This window comes from Nyctibius grandis, chromosome 8, assembly GCF_013368605.1.
Source record: "Nyctibius grandis isolate bNycGra1 chromosome 8, bNycGra1.pri, whole genome shotgun sequence".
In the NCBI taxonomy this organism is placed as follows: Eukaryota; Metazoa; Chordata; class Aves; order Nyctibiiformes; family Nyctibiidae; genus Nyctibius; species Nyctibius grandis.
Window position 1 is genome coordinate 25740685 of NC_090665.1, and position 17363 is coordinate 25758047.

General features: G+C 39.9%; 1 protein-coding gene across 1 annotated transcript in view; it reads left to right on the top strand.

The window, feature by feature from the left end:
* Positions 1-3348, top strand: part of NR5A2 (nuclear receptor subfamily 5 group A member 2) — an 88875-nt gene extending 85527 nt beyond the window's left edge. Inside the window, exon 7 of the mRNA XM_068406086.1 lies at positions 133-3348. Coding sequence (XP_068262187.1) covers positions 133-380 — 248 coding nt within the window. The 3' untranslated portion in view covers positions 381-3348. The remainder of the gene's footprint in view (positions 1-132) is intronic.
* Positions 3349-17363: the final 14015 nt, after the last annotated feature.

Consider the following 17363-nt stretch of genomic DNA (forward strand, 5'->3'; position numbering starts at 1 on the left):
AATATTCAGCAGCTTGTAAAGTATGCTTTTGTCAGGAGGAAAAAAAATACATCCATTTAGTGAAACACTGCCTTCGTAAATACGAATTAAAATGCAACTGAATTGTCATTACTTTTTTTTATTATCATTCAGATGTCAAAAATCTCGAGAACTTCCAGCTTGTGGAAGGTGTTCAGGAACAAGTGAATGCTGCTCTGCTGGACTACACAATGTGTAACTACCCACAGCAAACAGACAAATTTGGGCAGCTTCTCCTGCGACTACCAGAAATCCGGGCCATCAGTATGCAGGCCGAAGAATACCTCTACTACAAACACCTGAACGGGGATGTGCCATGTAATAACCTTCTCATTGAAATGCTGCATGCCAAGAGAGCATAAATTATACCCATTAGAGCTTCTGCTTTCAAGGAAAAAAAAATATATTCTGAACTGCTCCAAGCAACACTAATTAAAACGTGGTTTTAAGACTGCAAAATGGTATAATAATCAAATACTAATAGTAAATAAGTGATGTATCAGGGTATTTGTATTGCAAACTGTGAATCATATGCTACACATCCCCAAAGGAATCTATATAGGACTGTATACTGGAGTGAAATGAACTTACCAAGTGGATACTATCACCAATGTCAACATGAAAAAGGACAGAATGATTCTTGTAAATTTGACTCTGCCAATTGCCAATATGAAGAAACGTAGGAGAAAAACTGATCCGTATTATCAAGCTAAGACAGTGGGGAATCTGAGTGCACTAAATTCCTTCACTGTATAGCAGGACTTCTAAAACAGTTATAACAGATGCAAAACAGCATCTATAGCATCTCCTGTCATCCTTCCAAGGACCCAACACTTACTTCTGGGATAAATGATGTGGCATCCATTCAGCAGTCTGTAAGAGAGAGCTGGCGTAGGCCACGGGCTATGTAGTATTGCCATCAGATCCTACAAGGCCAGTTTTGCCTGTGGGTCTCTCAGGCCTGCAAATTGCTAATCTAAAGAGTCTGTTATCCAGTTAGCTTGGCATTCTTACTATGTTCTCGAGTTTGTTTTGTCACGTGTTCATGTTGTTCTATCAGGCAGTATCCCTCTTCTACTACTGTTATCAGACAGCTATTAAATAGCTAAGATAAATATTCCAAAACAAATTATTCAATTCAACTGTACACTTAACTAGTGCAGTGGCTAAAATATGGCTCTGCTACATATTCATGGCCATCTCCAAATACAGGAAATGGAGATATTTTAGCCATCACAAACAATAACTTGACACACACACGAGAAATATTTTCTAGGACATCAAATACTGATGTTAAAAACCTAAAAAAAAAAAATTACAAATGCATTTAGTGATGCAAGAATAAGAATAGACAAATGAACTGTATGACCTGATGATGCCGTGGAGCTTATTAAGAAATGATCTTTAAAATTGCAAGTAATTAAGAAACTAAATTCCAATTTAAACATCCAATATCTAACGAATCTTTTTAAAGTTAGGTAATACACATCTTTTACACAAAGAAGAGCAATACTGCTATGTCTGTGTAGGCCAAAGTCTGCTGCAGAACAAATATTAGAGAAGAACAAACAATTCTCTCTCTGTCCAAATGAAGATATCAGTATTAACATGTAGTGCCACAGTTATAAGTCTTGCCTTATTTCATTATCCTTAAAGGTAACTGTGCAGGTGTGGATCAACATACGTTTAAAATAAAGTATTAATCTCTAACATTAACAAAAACATAGTGTTTACATTCTTTAGGTCCTGTGGGGAAAAAACTGTGATAAAATTGCAGAGCAGTGATTTCCTTATTATTTCTTTTAAATTGGTAATTATTTTACCAGTACTTAATTACTGTATGTCGTGAGACACTAAAATCAATAGGGGTATTTCATTTTGACTTTAATTTTTGAGATTATCGGCTGCACAATCACTTGTAGAAACTGTATAAAATCCTAATCCTTTAATTTTTTTCATGAAGATTGCTGGCTTTTGAATAGTTTATTTATATTGTATATGATAGTTTCCACTGTAGACAATTATGATGCTAATTTATTGTTCTTTGGTTTCATCTTTATATAAGATATAGCCAGAATGAAGAAGCCAAATATATGTGTTTACTGTAGCATGTCTTCAACTTAGTGGAACATAGTTCAGGGACACACAAGGGTCTTTACAAATTAAAATCATTCACTTGATTAAATGTCTGTAAATCTTCATAATCCTAAATGTAGTTTATTTAAATCTATTGTAAATTATGTGAGTTATAGCTTTTTCTGTTTCATGTGAACTTGAGAAGGTGCATTTCTCTTATTTTTTTCCAACTATTCATACATTGTATACCAAAGACATCAGTTATTACATCTACATTAGTACAAAGCACACTATTTTAATCACCTGTATTAATCGGCTCTAATATTCTGTCCACGCATAGGGTACAAACACAGCAAAGCCTAGTGTCTGTGACTCCTAGATGCCTGTCTTATATCACAGAACACACATACTGTTGTACGGACCAAAAGCAAACCAAGCACAGCACCCTTAGTCATCCCACACAGCAGACATGCAAGCATTACTTAAATAACAGTGTTCTCCCTCAAGCAAGCTAAATTAACAGAAAGTAAGATGATACAGGTGGTGATTGACGGTGCCTGTGAAATACCCATGTGTACAAGATAGGTATGGTCATTCCTTCCTTCTCAAAAGAAAAACAGCATATTTCAAGTGTTTGCATTCTGTATTTTCTCCTTTTTTTCCTGTTGAAATGCTACAGTGAATCTTACTGAATATTAAAGAAAAAAGCTTTAAAAAATGTTGCTAACTGTATTCACAGCACCATTATCTATATACAGGACAAAAGAATTAAATTAAGGTCATAGAAGAAAAGAAGAATTTTTCATACAGTTCAATGGAAATAATTTCAGATGAACTAACATGTATTTGCCCACATCTGTGGTTCTCAGAATCCCACCAGATTGCCAAAAGTATGTGAACAAGGAAAAAAAAAAAAAAAAAAAAAAAAAGAAAAATCACCAAAAATACTCTCTCGTGTTAATTGTTAACTACTTTATAAGCAGACATTTACTTCTGACTGCCTTATTGATTACAGGACATATTAGTAAAAGCAGAATAAAATTCAAAGGGTTTGGCTTTGGCTGGTTTATTATAGTTGTTCTGTGTTTGTAAACAGACAATCTGTAAAGTCTGACTGTTTGTATTACAGATGTTCTGCAGCTGCCTTGGATTTAAATCCATGTAACTCTTAGAATGTGCAGTGAGTTACTTGTTGAAGTTGAAGTTCTCTTACTGTATCGGTGAAATACATATTGTCATGTCAGTTCTTGCCAGGAGTTTCTCATCGCCAATGGAATTATTTTTTTTCAGTATTTCAATAAATATTGATATGCCTGTGCTGATTACTTTATAATTGTCTTTATGATAACATCATTCCACTGAAATGAAGCATCACTCAAAAATCCATTACTCAAGAGGAGAGTAAAATGCAAGAGAAATAAGAGCGTCAAAGAGAATCTGATGCAGAGTGGAAGACACAAATGTGGGGAGCGGCACCTTCCAAAGCTCAGACAGTGATGATGAAATTGCCTAAGCTGAAGCAAAATAAATACAGCTAAACAGACCAGAAAAGCTGGATCTCTAATAAAAAAGGAATTTACCAGTTAATACTTACAAATTAATACATCTTGTCTCATACTGCAAACTTATTTTTCTCTTCACATGTTACCCATAAACAGTTAAGCAGCCAAAGCATCAGAGAGGGAAAATGACAGAACAAAAGAAAATCAGGTAACAGGATCCAGCGGAGCTCAGGATAACCTCTCAGCAATGTAAATACATGGCAGGGCCAGGGGCAAACCCACAGCTTCCAACACAACTGCCAGCGGAGGCTGCCAAGGAGACAGATGTTACTGCTACTAGAGAAAAATATTTTGCTCAAGTTGCCCTCTGGCTCATCTGATTGCCACTTCAAGAGCAGGAGGCGAAGTGGTCCAAGAGAGCTCGTCAGCAGTACCCTACTGTTTTGAGACCAAGTCCACAGCCTCCCCTGAAATGTCTGGTAGTTGGAAAGGGGCTGTTCTCCGAGGTGCCAAATGTTAATGCTTCAAGGGGAAAAAACAGGGCTATAATTAGATATTTACAAATCCTGCGCTTGAACGAAACAAAGCTGGTTCAGTGTTGCAATAAAAACAGAGTAAAACAAATAGGATTAGGTGGCTCACAAGTGAGGAAGGATTGTTTTAACTTTTAAGAATCATAACCAAAAACCATGATTTTGCATGAGACCCAGGGGAGATTTCAGGGTTGATATATTTTAGATAGTTTTCCTTACAAGATATGTATTTTTGGGTGATATATTTAGCATATACACTACCCATTTAAATTATGAGGGGATTTATTTTTAACTGAGTTTTACACTGGTGCTGGAACAATCTGCTGTGTGTTTTTATTGGAAACGTGGAAAGACCGAGTTCAATGTAACATAGGTCAAGTCAGTACAATACTTAGTGATCTTGACAATTTCCTGGAATACTGAATAATACTTTTTATTAACCCTTTTATGAAGCCTATACTCTAGAGACATCACAAAAATTCTAACGATATTTCTACCTCCTCCAATATAGTTGCTGTTGTTTTCCAGGGACATTCTATATAGGTGCATCTGCTGGAACTTGGAATGGCAGACAAAGAGCATTAAACTAACAGCAAGGCAAGAAAATTACAGATAAATTTTTAGGGGCATCGGATCCTAGAGCTCTATAACCTTGTGACGCTGGCATGAGCTCAAATACTTCTGTGCGAGGCCAGTAATTTCAGTTGCATGTAAGCCTGTAGAGGAAAGATTCCTTTTCTAAGGGCAATTTGCCAACTATATGAAAAACTTTTGCTAAATGACAAGGCAGAAGGCGGCCTCACCCTCAGATGGAGCACAGACATGCCTACTCTGATGTCAGTGGACCTACGCTGAAGACAGCAATGCTAGAAGCTACTTGATAGATATAATCTGGCCCAGCACTCATCAGTGGGACAAAACAAAGCTTCCCTTCACCAAACATACTTTCGAAACATCTCATTTTTTGCTCCTCTGCAGAAGAAAACCCTCTCCAAATTATTACGTCTTGAAGTCTGGCATGCAAACTTAGACTTGCAGTACCAGGTGAGTTTTCACCATTGCCCCAAGAAGGTTCTGACCCTTATTTCCTTTTCACTGTAATTCCCTTAACTATCAGGCTTGCGGCCGTTTCTGCTACGTATGTCCTGTGCACACCCAAGTGGATAATTCAGATGCAAGGTAAAGCAAGATGTTGGTGGAATGCAGACTCCGGAGGCTGTCTGCATTAATTGGTGGCTCAGCTGTAGTGCCCTGCTCAGATCACTGGTGCCCTACCTTGGTAAGGACTACAGGTTTTAACACTATTTAGTAATAAAACACAGGCTGAAACAAACAGCACATCTTCCTCTTCCAGTGCTTCAGGATCAGTAAATTCCCTGTAAAAGGGGGAAATGACTCTTAGTTTGAGATGCAGGATGTTAGGACGCTTCCAGTAACACCAAGTGTTTATCATGCTGCTGCAAACCAAAACCTTCACAGAGCAAGAGCCTCCCTGTGCAGCATTCATGTCAATCACCCTGTGACTGATGCTGCTGAATGTTTGCTGGGTACTACCAATCCAGGCTGTCAGCTGCAATTACCGAGTAAAACAAAGGCTCTGCACCAGAGGGAATAAAGTGTGCTCGTGGGAAGGACCCCAAACAAACTGTTTGTACAACAGAAAGTGCTGACGGCCATTCAGTAGCCGCTGGCATGCCTACAGACGCAGGCACACACGTCACGTGCCACTTAGGGGAATTCCTAAAGCACATTCAAACATCCAGTGCTCCTGTTCCTACACAAAATATTTCATGAGGCATTGCTCCCCGGGGGACACCAAGCTTCAGTCACCCGCACGGCTCAATTCCTCTTCACACCAGTGTCCTTCCACTCGTGTAAGCAGCAGAGTGTTGGTGTGGAATAACAGAAAAGTGAGGCAGGCCTCTCTAATCAATACTGCGGTGTTATATCTTGCACTACATCACTATAGCTGTCCTGCTCTTTACAACTTGATCTCAACCTACATGTATCAAAGAAGGGAAGTTTTTCAAAGCACTCTGCTTCCTATAGCACAGCGGCACGTTACAGCTGTATGTTAAGAGAAGGTCTGTAGGACTGCCTGCGCTTGAATTCCACAGGAAGAAATATGGAGTATTGTAAATGTCTATTATGATCAGTCCATAAACTACAGTAGAAAGCTAAAGAGATAACAGGGGAGGAATAGCTCCAAAAGAAAATAAAATAAAAAGGAAGTACATGGACATGGAGGAGACACGAGGATATTTATGTTTCATAAATATTTAATCTTGATTCACTTTTAATCTAAAGGAAAAAAAAAAATAAATAAAATATGCTGGATTATTATCATTGCTTTGAAGTATTAACAAGGCCTGAATAAATTATCATTTATGTGTTTTAGGGACTTGCCACAGTAAGTGATATTGTTTTTCATTTTCATTTAATAAACAGTTTTATTTTACAACGTATATAAATTTCAGATAAAAAACATGACATGGAATAATTGATGGAATATGTTTAATCAATTCATTCAACTCCTGCTGTGAAAACGGAAGCTTATTATTGGAGTATGTTTTTATTTAAAAATCAAACGCTATAGCTGCCTCACAAATTATGTCAAATTGTTTTTTCACTTAGCAAATTCAGTTGAAATATTCTACAGCAATGTCCTACTCTTCCTAAGAAGACATTCCTGTGAGTCCCACAACACTTGGATTTGCAGTTGCAACCTCACCCCAGGTCCTGCACGTCTTTGCACATAGAACGTCAGGCGCTGAAGCTGAGAGAGGCGCTGACCCTGAGAAGGTGGGGCTGGAGCGTCTTACGATTTTTGTTTCTTTACTTTAGTCTCCCGCCTCTGCTCACCTACATTACTGAAAACCCAACTGATCCTCCCCACTCCCTCCCAGTGACAGCCCTCGTTCTGCACGTGAGCCTCTTGCTGCCATTCCACTCCTTTCGTACCACTCAGATTCCCACACCCCAATTCATGCTACACATTTCTGCTTTAATTTTCCTTTTCTTTGTATCACAAATAAAACTCGCAAGTCAACTTTACCCTATGCATCAGGATTTTCAGGAAAGTTACCTATATGTTGGGGAGGGGGAAAGGTCAAGGACACGATATTATCTGCATGTTTCAAAGCAGCAAAGTGACCACAAATGTCAAAACAGGAAAGCAACTGCTGGACCTGGTCAGACCAGGCTGAAGAAACCCCAGCCAAAAGCAAGACAAGGTCACTAGTCAGCCTGCTATGTCTTGGCTTACAACGACCAGCTCTACAGACCTAAATAATCAACAATTCCTACCAAACATTGTTTTCAGAGGGAAAATAGGAAACATCCAAGAATTTTAGTTCAAGAACAGTACAGAAATATTAATAGCAGAATCAAAACAGAGAAGTGGCATCAGAGCTAGGATTAAATTATTTTAAGACAGACTTTTTTGCTCCAAAAACACGTTTAGCAATATTCAACATAGCCAAGAAAACAGCCTTTGCCAAAAAGAGTAAAGGGAACAAATTTTTTCCTTTTTTTTTTCCCCCCCGTTTGTTTTTTTATATATCAAACTTTGACACAACTTTACCCCTTGGGCATCCTGCAGGGAAAACAGAAAACTAAAAAGAAAACCCACTGTACTTTCTGGGGTGACAGATTTAAGACACCTCTCATTGTTGTCGGAAAAACTGGCTGGTACCTCACCTGGTGTGCCAGGGTCCTGAGGAAGTCTGGCAGAGCAGCATCAAGTGTCTTGGTGATGTTTTGTTCAGGATGGAGCAACAACTCCAAGCAGGCAAGAGGAGTGCTGGCTGAGATGCTGCGGGTGAGCGCTGCAAAGCCTGACTGCTCCGTCAGTGATGGTACAGCACATTGGTGTCATGGGTTGCCAGCCTGTGACTAGATAGAGGAGGTAGATTTAGTGAGATTATCTGCTGCTCTAGAACTATATTCCCACATTTCTATACTTGGAAGTAATTAATAATGCAGAATCATTGTCCATTTATTGAGTGTGGGAGTTGTAAAGAAAATAGCAGAATTTTAATAACAGATATTTTCAAATATTTAGACTATAATTGATTTATTAAAGGATCACTGTACTGATGCTGTAAGCTTCACCCTGACTTACCTCTCACCTGATTTGTTAAATTTACATTTTGGCACTGCTTGGAGGTTGATTTCATGTGAACAACTACACACAGAAATAATATACACAAAACAAGAAAAAAAAGCTCCAGAAAGGAAGCGATCACTTTAGGGTGATAAAATCGAGTCCAAGGACACTAGAAAATCCCTGTTTTCTTCCTGGTAGTTACTTTGTAGTTGTTCTGCTTTGTTTTAATGCCTTCTCATGAAAGCCGTAAGTAATACAATACAAACTGATGTAGCCAGAAGAAAATGATAATTTGCTTGTAGTTTAAAGAACTATTTCAGAAAAAAAGTGTATGTACGGGCATCCTTGATGTGTTCCAGATGACAGATAAAAGAGCAAAAAGTCTTGCCCCACTTTTTTCTTTAAAAAAAAAAAAAAAGAAAAAAAATTCTGTTCTATTTTGATAGGTCTGTTAGTCATAGGAATTTGAGGCTCAGGTCTGTAGTACAGCTTGTATGAGAGATGCCTCCTGGAGATCCAGAGCAGACAACCCGGGAATCCCTAATTCTCTTCCGTCACAAACTCCCATGTAATCCCAGAAAATGCCCAGGATGTGCTGCCTCGATCTTTCCATCTGTAACACACAGCCAAGGCTGACCTACATCCTACACTGTTCCAGAAACATGATTATTTGTCACAATAACATTTAAAACCTGTAACAAACATGAGAAATAGTCGATAAGTGCCATCAGGACATGAGGTGTTTCTGGTGTATCCACCCTGGAGGAAGGCTGGCTGCCTCGCGAGTACCCCGGCTGCTCCGGAGGAGCAGCCTTGAGAGGCTGGATTTACCAGGCAGAAGGCAGCTTTTGTGCACATCTCCTGGCACTCACAAACAAAGCCTGGCTTTGGGGATGGTGTTTTATTGACAGACTCCCCCTCTCCCAAGGTACTATGGAAGGAAAGAGAAAGAACCAAAGAACAAGGCAAGCTCTCCCGGGAGGAAACACAAATGAGGACAAATTCCGTCTTTCTGTTTCAAAGGATTTTTCTTCAAGTTATTTGACATCATTTCAATCAAATGTAAGCAGAGATTTCAACACGTTTCTTCTGAGAGCATTAGCCTCTCTAACAACTCTCTCTGTCTCCCTCTTCCCTCTGATTTCCCCAAACACATGATGTGCAGTTGTCGGCGTGCTAAGTTAGGTGTTCCTCCCTTAGGTCATTATTTCCACTCTTTGATTGTTCTTTCAGCCTTCTGTAGTATTATTGTTATCCAGATTGTGTTGGTGCTGCTTTCCAAACACAGATGAGTAACAGTTCCTGCCCTTAAGAGTGTATATTCTTGAAATAAACCTTTCAAATTCTCCACCCAAGACAAAACACACCAATTACAGCTGTAACGGTCTTCAAAGGTTTTTCAGACTCTCTGAATTCCTATTTCTGACATGAAGCCAAATACACATATTAGCGTTAAACTAAGTGGGGCCTTTTCCAAGAAACTGAGCTTGCATTACAAAACTCATCTTAAGGATCTGAACTTCCCCAGAAAGAAAATCTTGAGTTTAAGACCTTTGCCATGCCTCAAGCCTGTAAGCACCACGTACCTCAGAAACTACAAAAGGATCTCTGGGCCCCAGCCCAGGTTGGTTTATGAGCAGCACTTTCATGGCACTTGTACGATGGGTAAAATCAACGAGCCATTGCTGATGGAAATCTTCCTCCTTTTACAGGCTGAGCTGTTAAAAGGTAGTTAGCAGACCTGTTACATAGATAAGTTAGAACAGAAAAATAAAAAGGCGAGGCTTTCTGAGAAGCCATACAAAGCCACAACAGAAATGCAAAAAAAAAAAAAAAAAAAAAAAAAAAGTAATTCATTCCAATTACAGCAAAGAAGATAGCTGAAAATTACTCAGGGTAGTCAACTCACTTTACTACACAAAAGTTTATTTCCATAGCCCACTCACATAACATAGTTTATTTGGTTTCTGGTCACCCTTAACGCACCGCAAAATGTAAACTCCACAAGCTAATGAATCCAAGAGTGCGTTTTTCTGCACGAGGTAGGAGAGAGAAGGATTGCATGGAGTCATTAAAAAAAAAAAAACAACCCAAACACACTCACAAAAGAAAAAAAGAAAAGCAGCCCAGGTAGAACTGTATTTAAGAGAACAATCACCTCCAAATGTAAACTTAGCAGTTAGTTTAGGAATGGGTCTCATTCTGTATTTGCTGTTGAAGTTCTGAGCAGAGATGTGCTTGGTGGTATCGACACACTCTAAAACATCTCTCTTGAGCACATTGATCTTTGATTATTACATGTAGGTTTGTGGTCACTGATTCTCCTGATTTGTTTTGCTGCTGTGTAATTTCTTCTAAGCTGCACTAAAAAAAATACCTACTTGAGTCATGGGAGAACATTTTTACAGCACTTGATGTGCAGAAAGTTTTACTGCTGAGCTTTCAGAGGCACTTAGCTCACCATGCGGATACTCAGTCTATTGGGTCGCTGAACTGTAATAAAAGACATCATTAAGTGAAACATTTGATGGAGGCACTTGGCTCATTGGGTCAGTGGTTATAGTTATAAGGAATTCCTTGTGAAGCTAATAGATAAAAAAATGAGCTCGTTTGATTTCCAAGACCAGCCTCTCTTTTTAAAGAGGGATACATGGCAGTTTCTAGTAATACACATAATAACTGAAGACATTTTTAGGAAGACCACATGCTGCCACTGCCAAAGCTGCCAGAATACTCAGGTCATTGGCATGTACAACCAGCACTGACACCAATAAATTTATGTTACAAAACTTGCTGGGACCCTGCATCGTACTGTTATGATGAAAGTGCTGAGAGTTTCACTGATTTTTAAGAATTCACTCTCCATATCCACTACAGCCAGATAAATCCATGGAAACATAGCAGTTACACAATTTCTTTCCAAAAGTGAGATGATATCCCCTGTAAAGTTACCAGAAGTTTGTGCTTCTCAGTCCTTCTCTAACCTTTGTCCTATTAATTCCCCACCTATCTGCACCACAAACCCTCAAGCCTAGCTCAGGCCTCACTCAGTGGCCAACATCACTTTGGTTTGATTTCCATGCTTTAAATGGAGTGTAGTCAGCGCTAGAATATTTGGCATTAGGTGGCCACTGTGCAAGCCTCAGTGCAGCTGCTGACTAGCTATTTCATTACTACAAGTATATCTCCAAGTAAGTAGTCACAGAGGCCACCAGCCTCTTCTCCCAGCCCCACCTCCTCTGCTCTGAAAAGTCCCCTCAGGAGACCACCTGGTTGTCCCTCACCAGCGCTGGTCGAGTCAGCAAGCAAAGCGTAACCGTGCCCAGCCACAGCTGAGAGCCACGGGTGGGAAGGAAGTCACCACACAGCAAACAGTTCAGCTGGCTCTTTAGAAACATTAAGCCTGTGAAACCAGAGTGAAAGGTAATGGATTGTTTTGCAATATGAAAGCAAATGTGTTGACCATGTAGTAACTAAATCCAGCTGTAGGAGAAGAGACAACATCCTGGAACACAACGTCCAACTTTCCTTGGAGAAAGAAGACTAATCTGGAAATACATCCCTACGAAAATGCTGCTTTGGAGCTCTTAGTTCAACTACAGGTAAGAATGAGTCTCTTCTCTTCTTTGACACTACCAACGGTTTCCTGATGAACTAAGCTGTGGGTGATGGAGCAAACTACAGAACTCTGGGGGGTCGGGAATCCCCACATGCTTCACATTCATGGCTTCCTTGGAGAGGAATCTCAGTTTCAGAGGGACACAACATTTCAAATACACCCGTACGGACTGGATCGACCTGTCACTGGTAGCATATAATTTAGAAAAGTATAAAGCAACAGAGCACAGCTCTTACAGCTCCATTTTTTTTTTCTTCACAATAGCAAATTTCAAACCTTGAGAACAGTGCACTCACACTCCAGCTCTGGCTGATGCAGCACATAGCCAGCACATTAAGAGTGAAGAAGCAACATGCAACATCAAACCATTTCCACGAGTTTTTCAATCACCTTGCCTTAAGCAGTGAATGTTTTTGTGTTCAGAGAGGTTGACATACAGCATGTCTACAACTGAGAGGTACTGCTCTCTAATAATATCACTGGTATTATCTTTATGATAGTTTTTAAAAAAAAAAACATCAAATTTCATCCATTGTGCAGGAAGTTGTATGTTTACCACTAGCATGACAAAGCCCTGACCTGGCTGAATACCTAGCTACTACCACAACATGCATTTAAAAAAGTTTAATGCTTACTAAAGGAATAGCAAACAAGAGATGGCATTGCTCTCATACTTCTCTACTACCCGTATGAAACAGTTCAGTTGCTTCCTTACCTCTCAGTATTTCAGGCTCTGCTACTTTCATTCTTATGCCACCTCCTGCCTTAATTTTAATCAGAAAAAACTAGATAATAATCACAAAACAAAACTCACAGTTTTCTGAGAATCCATTTACCTATCTGCTCCAAGTCTGGTGTCATGTCACTAAACGGTCGTTAAAATAATTGCCTCTAATAGCAGATTATAAATGACACCCCAGTCAAAGACTACAGCTACTTGTATAAAGTATGGTCTTAACTCTGGGTACTTGAGGATTTTGTCGTCTGGTCGGGCTTTTTGAATGGCTGGAAGGAAGATGGGGGCCATGGAAGGGAGGAGGTTTGAGCATCCTCCACCTCCTCCCCACTTACACTAACAATGTCAATGCCATCTAGTGGTCAAGATACTGTGATGTGAAAAAGTGGGTAAAGTTATGCAAATATTGCTTGGGGTGAAACCTGAGAAATGCAACTTTTTATAGTGGATACTTTATGCCTCTCATCATAAAGAAAAAAGGAGCAATTTATACTGGAGAAGTTGTTTTTCAGTACCTGGAAATGTTCCTGAACTTCCCCCTAGGTTCAAAGAATGGTATTTTATACCTGCCTCTGCATCCTTCTGTTTCTAAACATGGTAGAGGAAAAAAAAAAATGAATAATGGGCAAACCTTGCACCCAGCTCTATAAACGGCAAAAAAGAGATTAATTGGATTAAACACCAATATTTAAATTCAGTAAATATGTACCATTGCAAGACCAGAGCATTTGTAAGTTGGATTTTCAACAAAACCAGGCAATAAATACGGTCCATTCAAGGACATACATGCAGTCAGTAACATCCATAACATCCAGTACATTACAGTGAATTTAAAGAAGGCACGAAATAGAAAGTTCCTAAGGACAAATGCACACTTAACACCTAAAGGCTTTTTGTCAGAAAACAAGGAGATGAGTATTTAACATCATCAACATCAGTATTTAACATGTTTTGTAATACCTTTTCTTCAAGTTTGATAAGCAGTTCAGGGTGAGGGGGATTTTTCAGTTTGCTTCAGAATGCTTCTCCAAAGCTTGTCCAAAAGTGAATATGTCTGGAAATGTGGTAAAAACAAATCCTGTCGAAAGACAGTCACTACTTACCAGAACCTACTCTGCTTTCCTTTCCGAAACCAGAAACGGCTGCCACATACAACAAAAAAAATAACAAATAAAAGCCAAGGCAAAAGAGCTTTTATGTCTGCATAAAACCTGTTCAACCTAATTTTCCCAGAAAATGCGACAGCAAGTCACAAGGCGTAAGGCAAATTGCAAAACGTACCCTGGAAAAAAAAAAATCATGTCAAGACATTTTGGGAAAACGCTGAACTTGTTCACGTATTATAGCACACATCATGTTACTCTTTGAAAGGGAATGAAAACTTGCCATTGGTTCCAATGAAGGCAGTTTCTCCTCCTTTCCCCATATTTTCTGTACATTCAGACAGAGATTTTGCAAGCACACAGCTCCGACCTCAGTTTTGGTCCCACCCAGTTCAACTCTCTTTTCAGAAGTTTTCAGATCTTCCTAACTTGTTCTTGCACATGCAAGATTTTTTTAAGTTTCACTGTAGTTTCAGATATAGAAACACTACTTCATACATACAGATGCTTGTGTGCTAACCCAACCAGTTGGTAATGTTTTGAGTAATGCATCATAGAGCAATGGCACCTTAACGATGTATTACATTAATACATCATCAAAGCTATGACACTCTCACGATATATTAGTTTAATACATCATAGCAGTGCCGTATCTCAGACAATGTATTACTCCAAAACATAGCAACGGCCAGAAAGCTCTCAATATAAGTTTTGTGGGTTTTCTCAACTTACTTACATTATATGAGTTTGGGTTGTTTAGGCTTTTTTTAATTTCTCAGAAATAACAGTGTTCACTAGGGACAGAAGGCTTTAGTCATCCACTGATAAGTATCAATATTCCCAAGAAGCTATTTGACAGTCCACCACCTATCACACCCTAATCCACAGCATGGATTATTGTGTACACACAGCTGGGGAGGAGGGGAGTGCTGGTGTGCACCTGCCTGCTGCCCCGAGCCCCTACGCACAGTGCTAGGGGAAGCAGAACTCTTCATCTGCTCTGCAGCCATGACAAAATGCTGCACACAACTAGCTCCTCCTTAAAACAGCCAGCAAAGGCTCAGTAAAACAAAGGGTTTCTTAAAGACAACCTTCCTCAAAAAGCACTGCTGGAGATGGAATTCATTTCAAAAAAAATCCCTACTTTTAAACACTCTGCTCACATTTGCAGTGATATATCAAAGACCCCAGCAAAGCAGCGAGATGCATACTCATCATATTACTCATGTACCCTGCACTACCTATCAGTCCCTCTCCTCTGCTGGCAATCTATGGAGAACCTTAATGAAATAAAAATTTAATCTTCTGGTTACTCATCTCATGACAGCAACATAGAACATAGACCATACGAGTGAGCTGTATGTTAAATTACTAATAGAGATTATTTGCAGAAAGACAGAGGGGGAAAAAAAACAGTCTTAAAAAGAGAGGTCTGCCACCCTGTTTCAATTCCTTTAAGAAAAACTTTAACTGATCATCTGCATCACATGTCTTTCCATGATATTATGAGACTTCATAGTCAGTGCAGACAGTAACACCAACCACCTGGCAATTCAGGCAATGTTTGTATGAACAAATCACTAATTTCTCTGACATAAAACAATTGCTTTCCACTGTTCACACAGAACATGTAGGTCTCTCTAGATGTTTTTTTGCACAATTGCCAAAACCATGCCAAAACCAGTCCAACCAATGAGTCTGTATGTCTACAAAGTAAATGAGGTTATGTATGCCTGTGTGTTTTGGGAAGGGATATTTTGCAAAAGTTCAAAGGTCAAAACCAGAATCCACGCTGGAACATAATGGAAGAGAAAGTACAAAAGTTAAAACAAAGTATCTGCAGCAAAATAAAGACAGAAAGGAGAAAACAAAATTATCACCTGGAAACAAACAGAAAAGGAAAAAAAAAACAGAAAGAAACAAAATCCTCACAAATAAAAACAAACTGAAAGCGAGAAGAAAGTGCCTTCCTCAAAAATCTTTCAGAAAAACTAAACCTAAGCAACATCAACGATGGAAAATTTCAGACCCATGTTTTTCTGTTGCTGTCACTCCTCTAGCATAAGCAAAAGCAGAAACTAGAGCATGGATAGGGAGCTCTTAGAAGCACCAGTAATGGTGAACGCTGTATCTGAAGCTCCCTCTTTCAGGTAAGGTCTTACAAGCTTTCAGGTATTTTGATATTTGCTTGCCTATATTTTGAGGGACTAACAAATCCTTTTTTCCTCCCTCTCTCCCAATGGGCCTTGGGAGGCATCAAGACTGTCACAGGAGGCAGTGCAGCAGAAGCCCAAGAGCACTTGTCTCCCAGGCTGAAAGACTGGTGGCAGAAGGGAAGCACAGGGGCTGAACAGGGAAAGGTGCCCGTCACTCCATGGACCGGTGCTCCACACCCTGACAAACAAGTGCCCGTGCAAATTATATGGTAAAAGGGAAATAAAAAATGATGAAAGCTGCTTGGTTGGTTTTTTTGGGACTACAAAGCCCAAATAAAAAGAATACAAAGGTGAAAGTTTAAAAGCTTAATCCAAAATTATTTTAATGGTCACAATGTAAATCTTTCCTCCTATTATTTATTCATAAATTATTCATTAATTTCACTTAAAGCACTTCAAACACAATTATGCAGGTGCTTCAATTATTGCAGAAAACAATAGTAACGCATACAAAGCCTTCAGCTGCATTCTCTTTCCTCAGCCTCATGTTTGCTGGGCTCCTCCTTTTCTGGCACCAGAGAAGTTAGCTTAGATGCAAGCCCTCTACATTCAAAGAGTTGCCCATTTCCTCAGGGCACAGCTCTTCCCAGACAGGAAAGAACACATTTAATTTTAAAGCACTTGGCTGAAGTTCCCATGAGCATCCCCAGGGTTGAGCCAAGCCCCCATTTCAGGGACCTTCGCCCCACCCGCTCAACACTGTGGCATGTCCAAGGCAGCACGTTTCTCCCACCAGAGAAGACATGGCCTAGTTTTACATACATACTGCTCCCCATAAACTCCAGGCTCTTTTTGCCCTCCCCTCCTCCATGCTCCTCTAGCCTCCGCTATCGAGTGGTGGCTGTGTTCAGCACACAGGTCACTACCGCTCGACAGCTCTCTCTAGTCCTCCCCGCTACCTGTGTGGTGTGTGCTGATAGTGCTGGGATCTCTTGCAGCCTCTCTGGGTGTCCTTTGTCCCTGCTCAGGGCAGTGGAAGTTATGCTGGGCCACAAAACCACTCTGAAAATGGCAAGAGCCCAACATTGCTGGTGTTGGCTGTCCTCAGCTCAGTGGCTCCTGCAGTGCCTCCACCTTCAGACAGTCTTGTGGAAGTCAGCTCCACGTGCTGGCATTAGGGTCCACCTCCATGGCAGGTGAGCAGACCTGAGACAATGCAAGGGGAGCAAGAACTATCGAGGAGGGAGGCAGAAAGCAAGAGGGACAAGGCAGGGAGGGCAGAGAAGACAAAGGGGAAACAAGGAGATAACGCAGAGGCCTCCAACAGAAATCAGTGCTTAACTCCAAACCTGAGTGTTTGGAGTTAACCGCATCCCCAGTTCAGAGCTCATCCCTTGGATGAGTCTGGCTGAAGACAAAAACACTCAACCCCTATAAAGAAATCCATTTATACATAAATAAGCCAATTTTATGAATGCAGACTTCGTTTTTTCTGGTCTTATCTCTAAGATT